Source organism: Callionymus lyra, chromosome 12, assembly GCF_982586985.1.
Source record: "Callionymus lyra chromosome 12, fCalLyr1.hap1.1, whole genome shotgun sequence".
Taxonomy (NCBI): Eukaryota; Metazoa; Chordata; class Actinopteri; order Syngnathiformes; family Callionymidae; genus Callionymus; species Callionymus lyra.
In genome coordinates this window covers 24,234,006-24,256,657 of record NC_141829.1, presented here as the reverse complement: position 1 = coordinate 24,256,657, position 22,652 = coordinate 24,234,006, and the positions used below count along the sequence as shown (strand labels likewise).

At 39.0% G+C, this 22,652-nt stretch overlaps 4 protein-coding genes across 6 annotated transcripts in view; 2 read left to right on the top strand and 2 right to left on the bottom strand.

Moving 5' to 3' along the window:
* Nucleotides 1-3,968, top strand: part of gpm6bb (glycoprotein M6Bb) — a 28,983-nt gene extending 25,015 nt beyond the window's left edge. The window contains exon 7 of one of the 2 annotated variants that reach the window (XM_087803657.1): nucleotides 3,571-3,968. In XM_087803657.1, the coding sequence (XP_087659783.1) occupies nucleotides 3,571-3,720 (150 nt within the window). In that variant the 3' untranslated portion in view covers nucleotides 3,721-3,968. Of the gene's footprint in view, nucleotides 1-791; nucleotides 2,166-3,570 lie in introns of those variants that run through there. The other variant, XM_087803658.1, reaches the window with a different exon arrangement.
* A 1,466-nt stretch (nucleotides 3,969-5,434) lies between these two features.
* ofd1 (OFD1 centriole and centriolar satellite protein) lies at nucleotides 5,435-18,697 on the bottom strand. Of its 2 annotated transcripts, XM_087803649.1 has the most exons (22): nucleotides 18,416-18,697; nucleotides 17,911-18,096; nucleotides 17,765-17,833; nucleotides 17,664-17,691; nucleotides 17,486-17,590; nucleotides 17,271-17,404; nucleotides 17,029-17,202; nucleotides 16,852-16,958; nucleotides 16,514-16,633; nucleotides 14,934-15,007; nucleotides 14,767-14,858; nucleotides 14,499-14,688; nucleotides 13,191-13,321; nucleotides 13,017-13,128; nucleotides 10,910-11,506; nucleotides 10,141-10,309; nucleotides 9,370-9,461; nucleotides 7,026-7,166; nucleotides 6,011-6,150; nucleotides 5,816-5,947; nucleotides 5,652-5,716; nucleotides 5,435-5,570 (listed from the first exon to the last, which is right to left on the bottom strand). In XM_087803649.1, exons 1-22 carry the CDS (start codon nucleotides 18,509-18,511, stop codon nucleotides 5,522-5,524), a joined length of 3,003 nt encoding a protein of 1,000 aa, XP_087659775.1. In that variant the 5' UTR covers nucleotides 18,512-18,697; the 3' UTR covers nucleotides 5,435-5,521. The 2 variants fall into 2 exon arrangements, 1 of the variants encoding a protein (XP_087659775.1); XR_015713163.1 differs by lacking the exons at nucleotides 5,435-5,570; nucleotides 6,011-6,150.
* Nucleotides 18,698-18,862: 165 nt separating this feature from the next.
* trappc2 (trafficking protein particle complex subunit 2) lies at nucleotides 18,863-20,506 on the top strand. The gene is made up of 5 exons (XM_087804001.1): nucleotides 18,863-18,944; nucleotides 19,177-19,302; nucleotides 19,951-20,099; nucleotides 20,175-20,256; nucleotides 20,317-20,506. Exons 2-5 carry the CDS (start codon nucleotides 19,210-19,212, stop codon nucleotides 20,413-20,415), a joined length of 423 nt encoding a protein of 140 aa, XP_087660127.1. The 5' UTR covers nucleotides 18,863-18,944; nucleotides 19,177-19,209; the 3' UTR covers nucleotides 20,416-20,506.
* Nucleotides 20,507-20,585: 79 nt separating this feature from the next.
* Nucleotides 20,586-22,646, bottom strand: rab9a (RAB9A, member RAS oncogene family). The gene is made up of 3 exons (XM_087804445.1): nucleotides 22,493-22,646; nucleotides 22,129-22,224; nucleotides 20,586-22,063 (listed from the first exon to the last, which is right to left on the bottom strand). The coding sequence occupies exon 3, from the start codon at nucleotides 22,026-22,028 to the stop codon at nucleotides 21,420-21,422; it is 609 nt and encodes a 202-aa protein (XP_087660571.1). The 5' UTR covers nucleotides 22,029-22,063; nucleotides 22,129-22,224; nucleotides 22,493-22,646; the 3' UTR covers nucleotides 20,586-21,419.
* Between the last annotated feature and the right edge of the window lie 6 nt (nucleotides 22,647-22,652).

Sequence of the window (22,652 nt, the reverse complement as noted above, 5' to 3'; positions counted from 1 at the left end):
TTTAACATGAAAATCTGTCGGTAGAGAAGAGATTATTTAGAAATTCCTTTAAGATTAATTTTGTTTAAATATTCTCATCTGAAATGAATAAATATGTGAAGATTAAATATCTCTAAAATCTATCGCTAAAATACGTATATATAAGAGGTATATTTCGTTTTAAACTAAATATATTTACAATTTATAATAATAATATTTATTTTGAGTGGCAATAGAAAAAGTAATTTATTTAACTTAAATATGGATACAAAAAGGGGAAATTGAGTCGTAAAAAAGTAATTCTTAGGAATAAATTGGCATTATAAAACACACTAAATTGAACTCATCAGTACTTTCGTTCAACTTTCATAAAAATATTAATACTTCATGAGGGTAAAGGGCCAGAGGTGTGTTAGAGAATATTTAATTACATTTACAATGGAGACTTTAAAGTTAGTAAATATAATTATCTGTGATTGTTGACGTCAGTATTTTGAAAAATTATAAATAAAGAGAACTGACCAGGAATTCCAAAAGCTTTAACAGTTGCAGTGCATTATGGGACATGAGTGTAGTGGAAGAATGTTGCTGGTGTGATTAAAAAGTCAGTCAAAAGTAGTAGATATGAAGAGATTGATGATGAGTCGAAGAGGACTTTGAACTCGAGACTTGAAACTTCAGACCTGAGAATCTTTTAACCAAACACCGTCGGTGTGAGCTCAACGGATCAGCATGATTGTCAGAGTCAACTGAAGGTCTTTTAAAGGTCGCCGGCATGTCCACTTACCATCTCTTCTGTTCTCTTCCACCAGCTGATCTACATGATGGCTACCACTTATAACTTTGCCGTCTTGAAGTTTAAGAGTCGAGAAGACTGCTGCACTAAGTTCTAGCCTGTCCACTAGTCGTCGCTCACAACTAAACACACGAGACTAGAGACTAAGTGTAAATAGCTGTTTGCTTTTTCTTAGCTTTGTGGTTTCCAACCGATGAAAGTTTCCGTCAGACTGAGGTGAAGTAGAGTCACAGTGTTATTTATATGAAGCCATCACAGAGACCTAAACCCAGCAGTGTTTATCTACAGATCAGGTCAGGAGGAGACATCAGATTATTTGACAGGTCACTCTACGAAACTGGCGTCATTCGCACCTTTTAATTCCTGAAAGAAAATCACCTCATTCAAGACATTTGAAAGACTGTCACAGTATTTAAGGCATTAAGTCTTTACCACCCGCAACACACACTATTAACTCCTTTTAATTCAATGTATTCCTGGCATTTTATTGTCTAAACTCAATGTTAAAAAGTACATTTTGTTATTTCATTTACACAATTGAAATTCTAATCTTCATCATATACAAAGATATAAATTGTCCCTGAATCTAGTTAGCCACTTGCTAAGCTACCAAGAAAAGTATTCAGTTTAAAATGTCCTGAAAACAAAAGAAGAATAAGAAGTAACAAACCAAAGTGTGGCAACATTGCCTGAGACCTTGGCTCCTTGAATGGTTTAAGTGATGTCACCCACTGTAGATGTTTTTTAATTGTGAGAACGAGAAAAGAGTTGTGAAAGTTTAGGAAAGACAAAAGCGGTGATTTCTATGAAATAATTTAAACCTTTATTTTAAAATACATGAAATGTAGTATCAAAGGCGTAATTGAAATTATGAAGTGATGGTTTGGAGTCTGGTTTAAAAAAAATAAACATTTTGAACGTTGACAACACTTAAATTCACTCTGTAAAATATAGTTTGAGATTGTGAAATGACCCAGTTTCCTAGAATGTCCCTTGAGAAGAATTCTTGTCTGGTCAGTGAAGGTGTCATGAAGATAGAAGTGACACCGTAACATCACACGTTGCACAGAAACTTTCAGTGTTATCTTTCACTTCCTGTAATAAGCTTTGTATATTGTAGTGTAACATTAGGCCAGAGGAGGCCAGTACGACCACCAAACGAGGCCCTGAGCCCTTTTTTTTTTTCAATTCCATGTCAAACATATCTTCGAGTTTTGTATGAAGTTGGGCCTGGGCAGTGAACTTTCATGTTCTTTCTCTCAACGTGCCTTTTAAAGAGACTGTTTTTATCTTAACACTGAGCCTGCATGCTAAAACAAATCTGACTATTTGGTATATTTAATTGAAGACTGTAGCCTTTCTTTATAAAATAAACATCTTTGTTTACGAACGGAGCTCCACCTGTTTATTTCCTACAACCACCACTGTCGAGGGTTCAATTGAGGGGAAACTCACTGGCTTCGCACTAACAACAAAACCTTTTCTCTGCATGTGCCACGTCTTTCTGTTTCTTCACTTGCTAACCTAAACTTTGCTCCTCAGGTGTTAGCCTTCAAGCTACCTGTGACAATGTGTACTTTTGTGTGTGAAACTTTTGAAAGGTTAAAGCAACACTATGAAGAACGATCTGTCTTAACTACACTGTTGGCATGCTAACTCAAGCTAGCAGCTAACAGCTAACTAGCGGATACATCTTCTAAAATTTCCAACCTAAAAATGTTTAAATAAACAGCAATTAGTAAAAAAAAAAAGAAAAAAAGGTGCAGTATTAGTATTTAACCGTATTCCGCAGCTAGCATGTACCGTACTACTGCAAATTTCAATAGTTTTTTGTGGATAAAATTAGTACTTGTTTGCGACATTGACACGTGAAACCAAAATGTAGGTAACCACAAGATAACAAAAGAGGGTGATAATATATGTATTTTATTCACATGTCAACCTAACAAGTGTAGTTGTGAATCCTCACAGAATGTTACAGAATGTTTTGTGGCACCTGATGTTAAAAAGATATCAACTATCCTTAGTGCAACATTTGTTACTTTGGAAAAACTTTATCATGGCTAAATCAAGTCTAAAGCCAGGAAATGTATAAACAACATAACGAAAAGCTTAACTAGGATATAGTAAACATGATAAGTCGATGTTACTTCTAGGTCAAGAAATGAAATCTATCTTAGCTCAGCAACACACTGCTGATGTTTTATTCAATCCTTCTGGAACTATTTACTTATTTCTGTGAAAAACATCATCAAGCAGTCAGGAAATATGACAGCAGCACTGTAAAACTGAAATGTTGTATGTTGGATATGACAAAACTAGACTACGTTTTCGTCTCCTCAAAAATGTTCTCTCAAGATCTGTGTTTTAGAATTTCTTCTTAAATGTGTGGTAAATATTTTTAGCATGAGAAATCTATTTTGTACGTGTGCAAGTATTTGCAATACTTCAGGGAACCAGCCCCTAATACGTATGTTAATAAAAAGTTGATTTTTGTCCCTTTATTAAAGAGGCTCGGAAATGTACCACCTAACCCAATTAATAATGACCTAGAAAATAATATTTTGTGTCTGTAAAAACAATTCTGACATAGTGTTGCTTTAGCTTCTGTGATGAAGGGAGAATTCAGGTGTTTGTCAAAGTTTGTTGTTTAATCATTTGAAATTGTAGATTTGTTAATTTTAGGAAAAGCGAAGAGCTATGGGTCCAGAATTCTCCCTTCGTTGCCACTTCTTTAGCTTTGCTTTGCTCCTCTGACATGCTCACCGGCCATCCACCTCACCCTTCTCTTCCAGATCCACTACCTCATGATTCTGTCCGCAAACTGGGCCTACCTTAAGGACGCCAGTCACATGCACACCTACCAAGACATCAAAATGAAGGAGGAGCGGGAGCTGCAGGACATCACCTCGCGCTCAAAGGAGTGCATCAATTCCTACTCATAAGGGATCTGAAACACAAACACACACACAGACTTTTTTTCGACCAGCGTCTTTAACCTGCAGCACTAACACACTAACGCGTCAGTGTTTCTGCTTCCTCTCGCCAACAAGCTACTTATTTTAACTTCTTTTTTATGTTCTTAGATCAAAAACAAGGCTGGAAACACCACAACATTCATACGGCATTGAATTGAAGATTAAAAAAAAAATCCACATTGGAAAAATCAATAAAATCAATTTAATTACAATAATTACATTTATTATCAAACAATAATTATTAGAAGTTAAATAGATATTTTTTATTTTCAATAGTTTTTTTTACTATAATAGAAAAAAAGAAAACTTTTTTAGATCGAAAAATCTGTTTGTTGTTTTGAAAAGTTGCACTATATTAATGTAGTTTCAAAAGACAGTTATTATGTTCCTTTTTAAAATCATCAATTCAATGCTGAATGAATGTCACACATTGCCATATGTTGTTGGTGTAAAAAGAAATGCTGACCGGTAGAGCAGCGGATCAAAAACTCAAATTTAACATCGGACACCATGTTGTCTTGTTTATTCGTAAACAAGACAACATGGACCAGGAGGTCGCAGGTTCGCTCAAAAGGTCAGATCCGTCATGGCTGATGCAACCGCTACCTCAGGAGTGTAGGGAACGATCACACAACAGTGTGTCGCGGCAGGATTTGAACTGTGTCTAAATTTAAAAACTGAATGATTCATTTTCTAGTTTGTAAAAACTATTTTCAGGCGAAAATAGTTTTTACAAACTCATTTTGCTGTCAATTTTTTTTTGTGTTTATCCTCAACATGCAGTCACCGCTACGTAATCCTTTAATCGTTAATGTCAGCAGAGTTTTCTGGGAGATCCTTGCATGAACCTCCCGACTCTGCAGTGATGGAAAAGTCATGTGACTTGTTTAGTAGGCAGTGTTTGCCTGAATCCTTTTCTTACCGAGTGTAACTGTTTTCATGTGCTAGTTTAGTGGTTTATACTTTGTAGTTATTGTCGCTAGTTCAGCTTTTTTTTTTTTCATTCATGTCGAGGCATTCCTGTGACGAACCGATCGCCAACATTTTGTTTTATAAGCGCTATAATTTAGTGTTATTGGAGTAGATTGCGTTCTGATGAGTGAAAGTGAGCAGGAAAAATACGACTGTATCAGCAGTCTGCGTCGGAATGAACCAAAATCTTACAAAAACAATGAAGGCTACCTATCAATCACCAGAAGGACAACAATCCCACTTCCTGTCTGACTGGAATCCCTTTTTTTTTTTGATGTTGCAGCATTTTTTTTTTGTAAATAAAAAAAAATGAAATGACCAGTGTTTGTCTTTCATTTACTTTTCCTGCTGGGCTACATTCAGTGTCTGTTTTGTTTGTGCGTCTCCTTTATTGATCAGAATAAATTGAGCTGATATACAGTAGGTTTAAGTTTAATTCTATTTATATTTTTCCAACAAATGTAATCAATCTAATTGACAACTAAACCTGGAAAGCAATGCTTGGAACGAGCCAAGAGTAAATTATATGATTGACCTTGTTCACAAGTGAAGGGATACAAGTTCTTCTACCATCAGTGACTATAGAAAAAATCTAGTTAATAAAATCTACTTATATTAGCTTCAAACTCATGTTGTTAACATACCAGTTACAGAATGTGAATTGCAGTGATTCATACTTAAATACATACAAGAAAGACAGTGGACCACGTAATGTTTGAACAACTTTATCAAAAATAAATCATATTCAAGAACTATTTGAACATTTCATGAGACCAACATTGTATAAACAAAAAGTTCACCAGAAGTCATCCTCGTCTGCATCGTGATGGGAAAACTGCACAACACTGCAGGAGTGAAAGAAAGACAGAAATCAGCCTCCCGGGTTGAAAGAAGAAGGATTTCAGGATCAGAACATTTGAAGTCACCTGTTGTCTTTGTCCGACAGGGTCTTGAGCTCAGGGCTCAGAGTTCCAGCCTCTTGTTTCGGGCTCTGAAACAAGTCGAGGAAGATGGATACTTGTATCATCCTGTTGCTTCTTCTACGATAGCACTTCCTGTTTAACCGAGTCTCTCTTGTCACATGACTCACCTCAGTGTGCGTCTTCTCTCGGGCCTCCAAAACCATTTTCATGTATTTGTCCAGGGGATTCTCCTCAGCAGGTTTGGACTGCTCGTCCACCTTCTCTTCTTCTCCACTCGTTTCATCTGGCTGCTCCTCCTGCTATAACACAAATCTCTCAATCTCATCTTCCTCCTGATTCAGCCCTTTTTTTCCAATCTCTACCATTTCCATCTCCAGCCGCTCCCGCTCCTGGACCTCCTTCTCTCTGGCATGCTCCTGCTCCAGCCTTCTCTGCTCCTGCCTCTCTTTTCTTTCACGTATCCAACTGGCCTGCTCGTCTTCAGGCGTGTGTCGAGAAGGTTCTAGAACAGGGATCGTTTTATGAGCAGGTTTATTAACCCTTTCATGACCAGTGTCGTCTACAGTCCTGAGGTCAAACTAAGTTTCACTGCTGCTGTGGACAAGAGTGAACCACTGGTCAAGTGTGACTGCAAAAAAAAAACAAGACGTAAGAGGCAAAAGCAAGATGGCCGATGGAGGGAATGAAGTGGATTATAGATACCTTTCTATTTTTAGGGGACTATCGTTTCAAAACGTTGTGGAACGTAGAACCAGCTCCATGAAAAAAGTGTTCTTTTTCCCCAATCGGTAAAAGTTTTAACACAGAATTTTTTGTTGCCCAAAGACGCCTGTGCTCCCCCTAGAGGGCAACTGCGCAATGCTAAGGGGGCATACAAAAATGGGTTGACTAAAACAAGCATCAAGCAGATAGCAAAAGTAGAACCACCCCCCTCAAACCCAAAGAGAGAACCCCCCATATTTAAGTTGAATAAAAAGCTACATTTTTCCTTATTTGTGAAGTGACCTTTAATGTGATGCGATTGATTATGATGAAATAAAGGACTTAAAAACAGCCTCTTCATAGTGTGTCTAAAATAGCTAAAATATTCCGCGCTGTCCAGAATTCATTTGGTTGCGTTGGGCGTCTATGGAAAGGAATAAACGTCAAGCAAGCATGTGACCAGAGAGTGCACCTTGATAAAGCCTCAACACCTGTAATTCAAAATGGCGCCAAGAGGTGATGGGAAGAACCCTAGTTGCAGACAAAACAGAAGAGGAGTAACAGCGAGTCCAGCGATGATGACATCATCACCTTGTGACCTCCGTGTGTGGTATCATGCGGCAGGACAGTAAATTGCCATTTACAGAAGCTCAAATTATACCAACAAACACTCACCCACTGGGCTGTGCCGGTCAATCGGGGCTTCCGGGAGGTCCTGTGGTGGAGTCCGTAGGCGGGGGACAGAGGGGCCATCAGGGGCCTCCTTGGAGAGAGGGACGCCAGTGTCCAGGAGAAGCTCTGGAATGCGGCCTGGATCTGGAGGGAGCGACGCACAAAGAGGTCTTTTATGCTCCACCATAATGCGGCCGAGCCAGAGGACCAGCAGAGAATACATAATCAGCTGCCCTCATCTTCGCCATTGTCCCGGGCCGCCGAGAGGACACATCGCTCATTAACGACCGACTACATTTAAACCTCGCATAAAGGAGTTCCAGAGCTCCGCTTCGGCATCGTTGACGGAGCGTGAATATAAAACGATTGGCCTCGGCGTAATAAATCAGAAGGGCTTTAAAAAGCCGTAAGAGGAACCACATGTGGCCTTGCTCGTCCCGGGACCTTCGGGCAGTGTGAGGAAACATCCAGGTGCTTTTGAGAAGATTCTCTGTAGATGCCGTAAAAAACATGACAGATCTGGGAAAGAACTTTGGGCTTTGATTTAAGCCCCGAATGCCTGATACCATCTGTGGACGATGCTCAGACGGTCTTGGCAGAACCGCAGTGCACTTGATGGATGACACGACGTGTTTGCCTGTTTCACCCGCAAAGTTAACGCAAATCATGTTCCACCTGACTTGTCTACATGATATCAGTCGTTTTCTTTTTCTCACAAATACCCATAGATGTGACCTCCATAACCAAGGATTCTCACCAACATAGTTGACCTTAGAGTTTGGATCCTTCACAGTTTTCAACCAGCGTACAGGGTAATTTCTTTATCCCTCTTTATAACAGCTAAACCTCCTAGTACGTCTCGATCGCATCTTTTTTTAACATGTTCTGTTCTAAATGTTGGAATTATGTATTCATATTTAGAATGAATTAATCTTATACTGTAAAATTCATAATGAATTTAAATAGTAATCATAGTTATGTGTTGATGAGGATTCATGGAACAACTGTGTAGTGAGAACAATGTATTCATGATACAGCTGTTTAATGAAGCCTCATCAACCTATCACTACTAAATACATTAAAAAACGATTTCAAAGTTGAGAAGAAGTATCCCATTCCTTAAGCCAGAGGTGATGTGTTCATACGATCGACAGTCTACAGACTAGTGACTCAGTAGGAATGGGTCCACGCCTTCAGATAATACAGAACTCTGCAGTGAGAAATCTGACCCGTTGTAGTAGAAGAACTCACATTTCTCCGATCCTTAATTCTCTTCACTGGCTGCCAGTTTCTTTCAAGATTAATTTAAGAATTCTGGTTCTTACTCTCAGATTTATTCATGGTCAGGCTCCTCCTTACATCAGTGATCTGATCCAGCCTTACACCCCAGCTCGGGCTCTGAGGTCTGTGGATCAGAATCTACTGATGGTTCCTCACACACGCTTCAGGACCAGAGGAGAGAAATCGTTCCAGGTAGTTGCTCCTAAGCTTTGGAACGATCTTCCTCTCCCTCTGTGTTTGATGGATCTACTGACTCCTTCAAGAAACACCTTAAGACATTTTTATTTGTGCAGGCTTTTCCCTGATTTTCCTAGACTCCTGTGTTTGTCTTATGTTGTCTTGATCTTTTAAGTATATATTTTATTGAGTATTGTTTTGATTGTTTAAGTGCTTTGTGACCCTGGTCTTGAAAAGCGCTCTTTAAATATAAATTACTTACTTACATGGCGCAAAGAACTTTCTAAAGTGCTGAACAAGGAGTCGATATCTCTGTTGATATTTTGTGGTCTGACCGCCAGAGAGAAACGGAGTACAAACAGTTTACAGATCAGTTGTCGATTGTTTTCTGGACTCAATCCATATTAACCCTTGCCTGGGTCATAATGACCCGGGTGGATCCCTTGCGTTGTCTCTGGGTCAAGGTGCACAACCTCCCTGGCTAACAGAAATATACCCAGTAGTGGAGACGACACAAGAGTTAAAAAACATATGTTTATTTTGAGAAAGTTTATGTTTGTCATACTTTGCTGGCGTGAAGCTAAACTGCTTGTTAAAAATGGAAATAATTAATAGATGAATAATTCCAAAATCACGTCAGCGACTCTTTAAACTAATTTACAGCAGTCATTAAAGCCTTACAAATAATTGATAAAACCTTCCTAAATCCAGATGAAACAAGAGAACACCACCTTTATCCGTAAGTAACTTTTCTGGAGATTTAGTTGAAATAAGTTATGCTCTTCAGAGGCCAACATAAAACACTGTTGTGAACATAAACTTACTGCAGAAGTAACAAGCAAAGTGTTCCCTAGATAGTAATGTTTTACAACAAGAAGATATCATGTACCTGGAACCTCCTCAGTAAGATCTTCGATGTTGATGCTCTCTGGCTTTGGTGACGACTCAGCACTTGAAGCAACAGAATGAACGTTCGGACCACTGAAAGACAACATGGAGAAATATCAGTGCCATCATAATACTGAATGGTTGCACTTAACCATATGTTTATTTTTTTAAACGTATTTCTTTTATTTTTTTCTTCTTCTTTTAATAATTCAATATTTTCCAAATTATTCATTTATTTCGATTTTACATATATTCTAATTACATCTTCCCAATTGAATATTATTTAAGATCTAGCCTTTTAAATTAAATATAAAAATGTTTTGAATTATTGGAATTATGTGTAAAAAAACCCCCTGTTCATTGAGATCATTTTTTAAATTCAATTACTAAATAAAAACAGATCCAACTTTTTTTTTACAGAAATGATTAATTTCAATTTTTCCAAATTCAATTCTTAAAAACAAATTAAAATAATTCAACATTTAAAATGTTAAATTCAACCATTCAACACTCTGAAAGCACTGATATACTTCTTAACAGTTATGAGTAATGAAAAAAGGTCTTCCAAGTCCAAAAACAACATTTGACTCAAGCACATTCCAAACTGCAAATCTGATGAAGTCGGGTCAGAAATGTGAGATTAATTATCTTGTTTTCATCCCTGACTTTTATTGTCCTTGATTCCAAAACAGATGTGAAGCCACTCAATCCTTAATTATATTCAGTACTCGTGTCTGCCTGGCCTCGCTCGTGAAGCCCTGCCAGATGGTACCTGGGTGGGTCTCTCGCAGTGCTCTGCAGCTGTGGACTCCGAGGAAGTTTGGGGGAAAAGTCGCCCGGGCTCAACACCTTGTCGTCGTCGACTGCAAGGTCGGGAACAATAGACATCTGCTCTGCAAACTGCCAGGACAACACTGGCTCCGACAAGTCTACAGGAAACACTGCGAGAGAAAGTATTGAATCATGATTCATGCATATACTGTACAGGGGTGTGTGTTAGCAAGAATCTGGTCATAAGTACCATTATACAGAGGGAACCATATAAATTATTGTAATATATTCTGATACCGTAGGAACAAGGATATATTTGTGGTACTGTCCTAGTACTTGTGAGCATGACTCTGGCGTTGCAGACTTGACAGACCGCATGACTCATATTCTGAGTCACCTGTTGTCATTTGTTTTGAAACCAAAATTTGCCCAATCGACTGTATCCTCTCAGCCTCAGTCATCTCCCAGATCTCTCTGGATTTTTTGGTTCCCTCAGCTGCGGGGGGACGTAATGACTGCTGCCATCTATCAGCCGGAAGTTTAATTGCAACACAAATATGAACAAACGCCATAAACATGTATGCCCATTGTAAATTTAACAAAAATCTTTTTTATTGTGTACACACTTTACAAAATTAAAAACTTTTTTGAAAGCCAATTAAAAAATATATATAAATTTTATTTTATTTTTTAATAATTTTAACAGTGCAACAGTGTTGTTGAAAATCGATACTACATATAATAAATGTCTGCGTTTGAGTTGGAAATACCTTCCGTGGACGTTCTTGGGCGGTTCTTCCTGGATGGAGATAAACATCTTAATGGAGGCGATTGTTGTTTCTGTGAGCTTCGAACCACTGAGTGCTGATGGTCGAAAAGGCCCGAGTGTTTCAGCTGGATTTTGTTTGTCTGGTTGGTAACATGTGAATGAGGATGTGCTGAGGTCTTTGTAGATTCTGAGGGGACAGTTCTGGAGGTGTAAGTTGGTCTCGGCTGCTGAGTTAGGTAAGAGATCTGTCTGTCTGACTGGACAGGAGGAGAAAAGGGTCTTGAAGGCGACATAAGACTCGCGGTGGGTTGCGCTGCCCTCTGCTGGTAGTTTCTGAAAGCCTCCTGTAAGGTCTCTGCCTCCTTCCACAGCTCCAGGATCTGCACTTTTGCTTCTGCCACCATCTCCTTGTCGTTGTCCGGGGAGTCCTTCCACAGCAACTTGTGTCCACCTGCTGTGCAAACACCGTCATGACCCGTCCTGCCTCTCGGTCGGGTCCTGTCCCCAAAGATGTCTGGTATGTCTGGACTGAGCTCCGGGGCTAAGCGGTCGACATGGGACGATGGTTTGTGCTGACGCAGCACTTCATTTTCAAGAGCTGTTGTCGTCAAGTGTACGAGGAGAGAGAGAGAAAACAGAGCAAGAGGACAGTTGACATCTAATAGGAAAGAGCGACCACCGTGAGAGAGATGGAAACACATACTCAGGACTAATGGCAGAAACATGCACAGAAACTAAATCCCTCTTCGCTGCTGCACAAACGAGAGGCGTCTGTGATAATACTCAGAGCTGTAACTGCGAGGGGCCAAAGTCTTGTGGTCTCTTTAGCTATTGCAGGAAACCAGGCATGTAAAACATGAACAGAAACAACAGTGGAAATATTTAAGGCAAATGGAAGTAGACTAGTTGAAATGTGCTATGAATATGAATTCTTGACTTTGTGACAACATTTAAATAGGGAAAAAAACTTTAATTTTACAACATAGTAAGAATGAGTGTGATGTTACGATATATCACGATATATTGCAATACTGTAGTAACAAAGATATATTATTTATTTAAAAGAAACAACCATTTTTTTGGCTTTTACAACAAAGAATTGAGCAAATACTTTCTCTGATCAAAAGTGAAAGTTCTTGTAGTAAGTACTTCTCAAAATATTAACAAATATTCTAACTTATATTAACAATTAAGTGCATTAAAAGTCTCAAACAACCTGGAGCAACATGCGATATCCAGTATCTGTCAGTGCTGTCATCCTGGTGTATCCTTTCTATCTCACTCATTGCTGCCGATTCACCAGTTTCTAGAAAATAATCATTTGAACCGTGATCAACACAATTGAAATATAAGCCATAAAAAAACTTTCTATTAAGATAAAATGTTATTGTAAAGGTTTAATATACATTTAAAACAAAGGTATTATTAAAATAAATGTCATCATTTAATCTGTGATCAAAAATATTTAAAAGTAAATTAGTAAAGCGTTTAAGAGTGTTATGACTAGACTTGTTAAATGTATTTTGTGTCACCATTGATCGCCTGGAAGTTTGTTAAATTAGTAGAGCGTCCGATGACGTCACACACACATGGAACTCTGCACTGTCCGTCTTTATTCAACCGGTATTGAACACAAACTATCTTATTTGTTTGATTGAGGCAGATTCCAATGATGAAGTCAACATTAACACTAACAACAACGTTCGTTAGTGATGACTTTTACGCAGTCGACTGAAAGTTTCTCTCATGTCTACAGAACAGGTAACTGCTTTGTTCTTTTTTTCATCTTTCTTTTTTTCAATTTGCTCATATTCTTTGTCGTGATGAGTCTTTAGATGTTTAATAAAGTTACTAGTGTTGAAGCTTTTGGCATGATTTCTCCTCCTCCACACCTTCGCTTACAGCTTAAAAAGATATGACTTATCAAAGTCACTCCTGGACTTTAATTATCTACTTTTATTGTTGAAAAATGTGATTTTAGTTATTAAAGTCTATGAATAATGTTATAATTAAGGGATTAAGCAGCTAACTTGATTTTGAATCCGTATAGCAAAACTCTTCCTGGGTGACTCTCTTGTTGACAGGTCTGTGTGTGAGTGAGATGATACCTTGTTGAGATTGACGAAGTTGCGTTTTGATTTCCTCGACGTGACCAGCCAGCCACTGTGACCTCTCCTCGCTCTCCATCAGCTGGACCTTCAGGTGACCGCATCGCTCCACCTGCACAGAGCAGTGGCACATGACCCACTGACACACAACCCAGAGGCTGCAGTGTGACTGACCTCGGCCTGCAGCTGCTTCTGCAGCATCTGCATCTGCAGCTGGAACTCCTCCTCGTCCAGCCGGCGAGCACTCTGCAGCCTCCGCAGCTCCAGCTGCAGGCTCTGCTCCTCTTTAGATGGTTTACTGATGTCTGACAAGAACAATTGTTAAAGAATGCTGGAAATGTTAGTCTTCTTCAGACTTCATATTTGGTTCATCTTAAACTATTTAGGTGTATGATAATACTTGTGATATAAAACAATGAAATGTTCAGTTATTTCTGTGGAAGTTCATACTGTGTTTAATTTCCTTGTAGATATTCCTGGATCCAGGAGCTCATGTACTGTAGATGCAGTCAACTTTTACTACTGCTTAAATGCAACACATACCAACTCACGTGCATACAAACTGACTCTCTTGCTACCTCACATACTAACTCGCTCATATTGGAACTCACTCACATGTTAATTCACTTATATACTAACTCACCAACATGCTTAGATAATCACATACTAACTCACTCATATACTATCTTGCTTATATACTAACTTACTCATGTACTAACTCACACACATACTAACACGGTCATATACTTCCTCATTACTATATCTACTCACTCACATTTTAAATTACGTACTTACTTACATACCAGACACACTCTCACACTAATATATTAACATAGTATTCTGCATTCTTGTGTCCTTACTAGCGCACAGCTAATACACAACTAGTACACACTAATACACAACTAGTTCACATCAACCTGCTTAAACATGCACATACTAACACACTAACAAATTCACTCACAAATGACAAAGTGATGAACACACTCAACCACACACACAAAATCACAATAATGAACACCGCCTCTGATATTGGTTGAGAGGATGGGACACCCTGGAGAGGAGCGCTCAGAACACCTTAAACACAGACAACTTCCATAAAGATAACTACATGAGAACATCTCTAGATTAAATCGTTTTTAATTTCTCAGACTCATCCTTCCAGCCCCGTCTTTTCTCTCCGTTTCCACTCAGTCTGGGAAACCAGAATCTTTTTTACTCACAGATGGATCAAGCAGATCCAAATCTCTGCTTAGCTGGAATCACAGAGACGGACTATCTCCAGGGTTTAGACTGAAGCTTTAGAGGAAATTGATTTATCTCAGGAGCACAAAAAAATCCCGAAATGTTTTGCCTGTTTTTTGACCACGCAAAATCTAACCTGTGTATCAACCCCAGATGTTATTATTTTCTCACGCTTGACTGGCCGACTCGGGGAAATTGGAGTGTTTTACAGCTCCTCTGAGGAACATGGGAACCGCTCACCTGCGCTGAGCTGCCGGTTCTGCTCCTGGGCCTCGTCCAACTGCCTCCCCAGCAGCTGCACTTGTTCCTGCAGCTGGACTTTCTCCTTTTTCAAGACGGGGTAGTCGCTCACATGATCCAGTCGCTCCTTCAGCAGCTCGTTTTGCTGACTCAGCAGCGACGTCTGCTGCTCTGCCGCCTCGAGCTCGGCCTGGAACGATACAGGTGTGGAAGCAAGTGAAGTAAATCTGTGCTTATTATGAAAAATTCCGATTGACTAAACATCTACCTGCAGTCTCTGCACCTCTGCGCGCATTTTATTTTGCTCTTCCAAATTGGCGTTTACAATAGCCGACTCTTTCTGGATACGAGCCGTCTCCTCTGAAGAACAAAATTAATCAGATTTGAGTCCAAGCACAAACTAAAATGTCCCCTCTGTGTTGATCCAATATTTACCTTTGTTCTTGTTCTCGCTCTCTGTGAGCGTCTCAGTTCTCTTGATGTATTCTTCCTTCAACTCAAGCTGGTACCTAACAGAGTGAGATATTTTAAAAATCGTAATGCAAAATCAAATTAACCCAACAACATGTATACAATAATTCAAGTTTAATCTGGTTAAGATATTATCTTTCCAATGCATTTCCTTTTTTTATAGCTTTATTTAACCATCACTGCAGACTGGAATATAGTCTCAGATATAAAAGAAGAAATTCAATTAATTGTACTTATTAGTTAATTTTGCATAAAATAATGTTTTTCTTTCCCAAGAAAGTGAAAAAAAACACGACAACACCATAATTGATCACATGATATTACATTTGGTAACAGAAAAATTATCACTTGACACAGAAAAAGTCAGTATTGAGAAACATCATCACATTAAAACAAGTGCCACTGTTTGAAATTACTGTTCGATTTTTTTGTGTAATATACAATAAACCAAAATAAATGACAAGATGAGATAAAAATAAACAAAAACAACTTAACGATGGTCTGAGTTGACAAAAAATGAGCATATTCTCTATAAAGATTTATTCATTCAGAATCAGAAAATCAGAAAACCTTTATTAGTCCCGCGAGGGGAAATTCGGTTTAACAACAGCAAGAGAAATAAAAACACCCAGAAATAAAAACGAGAAAGAAAATCTAAATAGAATAAAAGATAAATCTGCGCTATATAATATATACACAATCATATTTACATAAATAACAAGAGGTGCAGTTAAATAGTTATCTTGGTGTGTTCTTGTTGTGGAGTCTGATGGCAGTAGGGAGGAAGGACCTGCGGTACCTCTCCCTCACACACCGGGGATGGAGCATCCTATCACTGATGGAGCTCCTCAATGCCCTCAGTGTGTGCTGGAGAGGGTGAGACAAGTTCCTCCTCATGGAGCCCAGCTTGCGCCGTATCCTCCCTCCAGTCACTTCCTCCACAGGATCCAGGGGGCGCCCTAGGACGTAACCGGCCTTCTTAATAAGGCTGTCCAGTTTAGCCCTATCCTTTGCTGTCATGCTGCTCCCCCAGCAGACCACACTGTTGAAGATGGCAGAGGCTTCATTCTCCATGCCGCTTATTCCCTTATCGAGGTCGCAGGGGGGGCAAGAGCCTATCCCAGTCTCGGGGACACCCTGGAGAGGACGGGAGTCTGCCGCAGGGCAAACAATGACACACAACCATTCACACACACACTCATACCTACGGAGAATTTCTCCAAGTTCCCAATCGACCTCTGTATGTTTTTGGACTGTGGGAGGAACACGGAGTTCCCGTAGTAAACCCACACACGTGTGAGAACAGACAACCAGAAAGTTCACAAGTTGGCTCCCTACCGATCTAAAAGCGAACCGACAACCTTCTTGTTCTTCACATTCACATCTTTACACTCTACTTTAACATAAAGAAGTGTCTAATTATAACAATCAATTGAAATTTAAATAGTAAAAAGATGAATCGATGATGTAAAATATCATAGCAAATGACAATATATTGGAGACAGTCGAAATGCTGAAGTGTAATCAGTGTTTATATTAAATACCTGGAAAGTTCGTTCTTCAACCTCTGGTCGTGTGTGTCCTCTAATGTCCTCACTGCCAGCTCTCTCCTTCGAAGAAGATCCTCAGTTGTCTTCACCTTTTCCTGATGGAGTTGGCACATCCTAAAACGACAGAAGTTTAAAAGTTTGCCTCACAGCAGATCCCAAGTGGCTTTCCAATAAAAACACTTTTGGACTCAGGGGTTATTGTACCGAGACAGCCTGTGCAAACGTGCATGTCTGTGTTCATCAGGTCTTATAGCAGAAGTTGTGGAGGGTTAACAGAGCGGCAACAGGATTGTCAACCAAATGTAAAATTGAGAGAAAAGCAAGAATCTTACTTTTCAAATGATTCAGTGCTCAGTTTCAACTCATTCTCTCTGCTCCGCAGCTTGTCACTCTCTTTCAGAAGCATTTGTCGCTCCATGTACAAGTTCTTTTCCTCGATCTGAAGCAAATGAAACGATTATTGACGTCTTCATGAGTGCCAACATCACATGGGGATATAATTAACAAACCTCTTGTTGTTTCTGTAAACGATCTATCGCATTCTTCTCTCTGTCAGCCAAAGCCTTTGCTTTCATCTCAAATTTTATCTCCAGATCTTTCTTTAGGTTATGGAACTCCTTCTGAAAATGTGACTCTTCCTCCATCTTAACCTTGGCAATTTCCACATTCTTAAAATGTTCAAGCTGGGAAAAGAAAATCACAAGAATCAAGTTAAACAAAACGCAATGTTGTTTGAGACAGTTTGTTATACCTTTGTGTTCATTTCCATTTCCATCTGTGTTTCCAATTCTCTTTTATAAGAAGCTATTCTGGACTGGAAGGAAAACCGTTTGTCGTTGTGAATGGCACCTTCATATTCCTGGTCGATCATTTTTAACTTCTCGACTGTGATGAACACATGATAAGGACAAAAACAAATATATATCAACCACGCCAGAGTTAATAATCTCTGACATTAAATCATACCAAGACATTCTCCAGGTCTAGCTGCTGTTGTCTGTGTGTCTGCGTCATTACACTTTGCGTAGTTGTAATGGCCGGTCAGGTGTGTAAGCAGGTTCATCAAAAAGCCTGTAAGACAAAAATCAAGTTAGTATACGAATAATTTGACATCGAAGTTGTAAAATAATCACTTGATACATACTATTTCCATCGCTGTTGTTACTTGTAAGCTGTAAAAAAAAGGTAAACCTTTAAAAGTTGTATGTGCAAGTCAATTTGTAAGACGATGATAAAAATAATTACCAATGAAATGTACATTTCCGAGTGCGGGTGAACTTTAAGGAGCTGAAGGAGGTCTTCTTTCCTTAGAACCTGCCAAAAACGGAACGTCAGATCACCAGTGCGAGTAAAACCTGCACTTCTTTCAATTCATATATTGTTGGTCTTACTTTTTCTCTAGAAAGGCCACAGTCAGGGTAGAAGACAGACAGAGTGTACTCATGCCCAGCATGTTGGAGATGATCAGCAATAATGTTGTTACAAGCTGTGACAAGAAGAGGCTCGGCTCTGGCCGGTTCCGATCTCCGCAGAGGAGCAGGGTTCAGCTCCTGGATAAGTTGGTTACGAAGCTGAGCCTGTAGCAGGTTACACGGGATAAGGTGGATATGTTATCATGAATATTGTATTTCATGTAGATGATTACGTTCATTTACTGAAACATAAACAAGGGGATTTGATAAATAGAACACTCCCATCTATCCACATGCTTTTTCTGCCTAACCTTTTTACTTGAACAGCTCTGAACACTGATTCCTATTATTATCATGAATAAATATTGTTTATTTATATGTATTGCGAGATCTGGACCTAGTAGTGACACATTACATGGATCGTGAAAGTAAATCAACAACAAGATTCAAATATTTAGGAACCTGTTAAAATGCTAGTACTTACTTTAATGGAGTCCAGCATTCCCTTGTCTTTAAAGGTTTGAAAAAGCTTCTTTCTCAGCTCATCCCGAGACAACGATTCTTCATCCCTGGATGACATCTCTGGAATTTCCTCCAGTAAGCGACAGAAGGGGAAGATTCAGCTGTCATAGCATGTTTCAACCGCTTATAAACTACAGTTCAGTTATGACCGGGAGCTCGCAGATATACGTTTTGTAAACGAATCTTTAAAAAGTAATTTAGGGAACAATGTATCACTTAGTAACGGAGAAGTGCGTCCCTGACTCCGCGTACTATGGTTTGAAGTGGACGTTTATTTCCGGATACCACTTATGACGCAATCGTGCTCTATGTTAGGCGATCAAAGTATTATATGAATTGATTTGTTAAAATGACAGCGAATAGAAAAAACGCTATTCACGTCATATAAATACGAAAAATAAAGTGAATTAATAAATTCAACTTAATTTTAACTCAGTGACGTCATCTTTACGCGACAGCTCCTGATCGTTTACCAGGAAGCGATAAAAGCGGTGAGCAAATACACTTAATATACTCAATACTGTACATTTCTTCTAAAGAATTAATCATTTTGAATAATGAAATGTTACCTTAACTCACTGTAGCCGAGTTGCACGTTGTCATATATTTACGTTGTCGCGGCTAATGTTAGCTTGTTAACTTGTGGTATTTACATTCGTTTAAATGCTAATACATCTATTGTTTGTTACATGTGTCTTTGTCATTTTACTTTTGAAACTATAGCGGAAGCAGGTTTGAAGAAAAAGCCAGTGGATCATGTCTGGTAGTTTTTATTTTGTGATGGTTGGCCATCAAGACAACCCAGTGTTTGAGATGGAGTTCCTGCCAGCTGGGAAGACTGAAGCAAAGGTAAAGCTGTTTCACACATTTATAAATATATCAATGAGAGAGTAAATGTTACTAGTCAATTTTCTACTTGGTCTGATTCACTTACACATGAGTTATTTATTTTTCGTATTTAATATTTCTTAGGTACAAGTTTTCTTTTAAAAAAAAAATCCCAAATAGTTCTGATGGAAATCAGTTTATTTTATCTTCAATATGTCCAATCCTAAATGACTGTAACTATATACCTGTTTATATATACAGTATATATATATCTATATATACATATATATATATATATATATATATATATATATATATATATATATATATATATATATATATATATATATATAGGAACCACGCATTCTAATGTAGTAACCTTACACTTCTGTGACAAATACTAGTGCGAAAGTAAATATTGTTAGCTTAAAAAATACAATTCACTCGTGCAGAATGTAAATAGAAAGTTCTAGATTACAAAACAAGTGTGTTGCCCCATTATTTGTTCAGACTCACACTCCAGATACAATGCTCAGTTTTATACATCAACCGTACCTTTTTTAACATTGGAATAGAGGTTAATCTTTTTGAGATACTCTTGGCTTTCTTTTACACAGAGATGTCTAACAAATGTAAACAATGGCTTATGATGTTTTGTCAATGATGTAGGATGACCACCGTCACTTGAACCAGTTCATCGCACATGCAGCTCTGGATCTGGTGGATGAGAATATGTGGCTGTCCAACAGCATGTTCCTCAAAACAGTGGACAAGTTCAACGAGTGGTTTGTTTCTGCCTTCGTCACTGCTGGACATATCCTTACCGACCCGTGACTCCCTCTAACTTCCTGCCCTAACATGAAACCCGTTTTCCTTAATGAGCGATCACATATAAGATTCATCATGCTGCATGACGTTCGACAAGAAGATGGAATCAAAAACTTCTTTAATGATGTTTATGATTTGTATATCAAGGTAAGTTTTCTCCTGTCAAGTCTAATCGTTTTGTGCAAGTAATAATTTATTCTCTTTCAGTTCGCGATGAACCCATTCTACGAAATCAACACACCGGTTAGATCGTCAGCGTTTGAGCGGAAAGTCCAGTTCCTTGGTAAAAAACATCTCTTGAGTTAATCATCACGCCACGTGGACGCTAATAATAATAACCTCTGTAAATATTTAACTGATTTAATGATGGAAAATAAACAGTTTGCATTAATTGAAAGTTGGTCTGTTATTGATTTCAGTGGCTCTTTCATGTTCACTATTTACTTAGATGGTTTAAAAAACGCATTCATGCAACACAAGATTTATTTGATTTATTTAACAGCAAAACAAATGAAATGTGTTTTTCTCTCAACAGCAAGATCATATTAAAATAAGCAGGTTAAAAAAAACAGGTTATTCTGCCAATGTAGTTATTGTTATAATTTACATGTAGTCATTCTTAATATATTTACAACACACAAGAGAACACAACTAGTAAAGTCAAATTGTCATACAACATTTTATGCCATTTCTCTTTCAATATTTGAGAAGTTATCTTCCATTTCACTCACCTTTCTTAAAAGAAAACAAATCATTGTCATGTTGATTCTAAATGCTACACTTTTGTTTACCGTCAATCTCACCCTTTAAGAAAATTGCTCATTTATTTAAATCGGACAACATTGACAGGGAAAACGAATTCCATTACACATTTCATTAATGTTAATAGTTGAAACATTTAATAAAGGTTTCCATATACCTTGAAATGACGACTGCCATGCATGTTGATCTGGTCTGCATCAGGAAGCAGAGAGGTGCAAATGTAATCTGTGTTAGTGCTGTAGCTTTCAATCAATTTACAGCAAATAAAATGTACATTTATATCACTAAATCTAAACAAGCTTTTTCCGTTGCAATCTACATACAGAGATTATTCATTTGGAAGTTGAGTGTTAGTGGAATCATTTCTACTGTTTTGTTCTTGTTGCTCCTCAAAACCCTGTCCTTTGAACTGCAGTAAATCTAAGGAAATGATTTCGCATTCTTTTATCATCATTAAGATCCATAAACTAACTTTGTTAGCCTTGCCTTGAAAGCTATTTCATGTTGACTGATTTACATAGAATGTTGTTCAGCGCAATAAAGAGACGTTAAGAGCAGCAGGCGGCCGCCGAACGTGGCTTTCTATGGAGCTTGACAGTGTCTGTGGCGATCAGGTGGTCTGTTCTCTCATCCATAGCCAGGACCCTTCGCACCGCTTCCTCAAAAGCAATGGCTACATTGGTGGCATCCTTGGCGCTCGTCTCATAATAAGAAAAGTCCCCGTTCTCCTTGCACCACTGCTGAGCCTCCTCGGCAGACACCTGCCTCTCGCTCACGTCCAACTTGTTGCCCAAAACCACGAACGGGAACTTCTCCGGCTCCTTGACGTCGGCGTAGTAGATGAACTCCTTCTTCCAGTTGCCCAGGTTGAGGAAGCTCTGGCTGTCGTCCACGCTGAAGGTGAGCAGGCAGCAGTCCGAGCCGCGGTAGAACGGCGTCCGCAGGCTGCGGAAGCGCTCCTGACCGGCCGTGTCCCAGATCTGCAGGGTCACCTGGTGGCCGTCCACCTCCAGGTCCTTGTTGAGGAACTCCACTCCGATGGTGTGGAAGAGATGCGCGTCGAACTTGTTGGTGACGTAGCGGTTCATGATGGAACTTTTCCCGACGCCTCCATCGCCGAGTAGGATGACTTTCAACAGGGATGTTTTGGTTGTCATGGTTACGCACACCTCCCACCAGTTAGATGATTAACCTAGTGAAGCAAAAAAGTGTTTAACGTTGGAAAAAAAGAATACACATGTTGCCATTTTGACTCACCCAGATCGAATGCTGTCTCTATCGTTTCCAAATCATGTGCTGCAGGATGTTTCCTGATCACATGCTCGTTTCTTAGATGTTGATGTGATTATCCAGCTGGAACACACGACAATCCATTTATTGACAAACAAGTGGAAAAGGGCCTAACAAGTGTGGTTTTGACAGTCATGCTACAAGCTAGCACTCCGTCGTTATCTTTAAGTAAATGTCTCGTCTAAGGATAAAAACACGACTTGAATGAATTTAAGTTTTAAGATGAAGTTACTGGAGACAATCGAAGAAGAAAAACAACAGCCCTGGAGAGAGGAGGTGATGCACAAGCTAGCTCAGCACCCATTCTTTCACATCTCAAAGGAAAACCCACCTCTGCGGCTGTGGTGGGAGGTTCCGCGACGATTACGAAGAACAAGACACAGGCGAGCTGTGGTTCGGTCTCAGCAAACAGGAGACGTCGTTTCCTGAGCTTCAACGTCTGACTGCTAACGCTCTGCTAACAGGCTAACAACCCCCGGTCGTGTGATCTC

What these genes read in the sequence shown, in the direction of transcription:
- ofd1 (XM_087803649.1), bottom strand. Translation starts at nt 18,511, where the DNA reads ATGTCATCCAGGGATGAAGAATCGTTGTCTCGGGATGAGCTGAGAAAG. An exon ending in AGCACTGAATCATTTGAAAA is followed by an intron (nt 16,634 to 16,851) that starts GTAAGATTCTTG and finishes CTGTCGTTTTAG; the next exon opens with GATGTGCCAACTCCATCAGG. An exon ending in ACTTCGTCAATCTCAACAAG is followed by an intron (nt 11,507 to 13,016) that starts GTATCATCTCAC and finishes TGACGACAACAG; the next exon opens with CTCTTGAAAATGAAGTGCTG.
- trappc2 (XM_087804001.1), top strand. Translation starts at nt 19,210, where the DNA reads ATGTCTGGTAGTTTTTATTTTGTGATGGTTGGCCATCAAGACAACCCA. An exon ending in TTCGTCACTGCTGGACATAT is followed by an intron (nt 20,100 to 20,174) that starts CCTTACCGACCC and finishes GCGATCACATAT; the next exon opens with AAGATTCATCATGCTGCATG. An exon ending in TTTATGATTTGTATATCAAG is followed by an intron (nt 20,257 to 20,316) that starts GTAAGTTTTCTC and finishes ATTCTCTTTCAG; the next exon opens with TTCGCGATGAACCCATTCTA.
- rab9a (XM_087804445.1), bottom strand. Translation starts at nt 22,028, where the DNA reads ATGACAACCAAAACATCCCTGTTGAAAGTCATCCTACTCGGCGATGGA.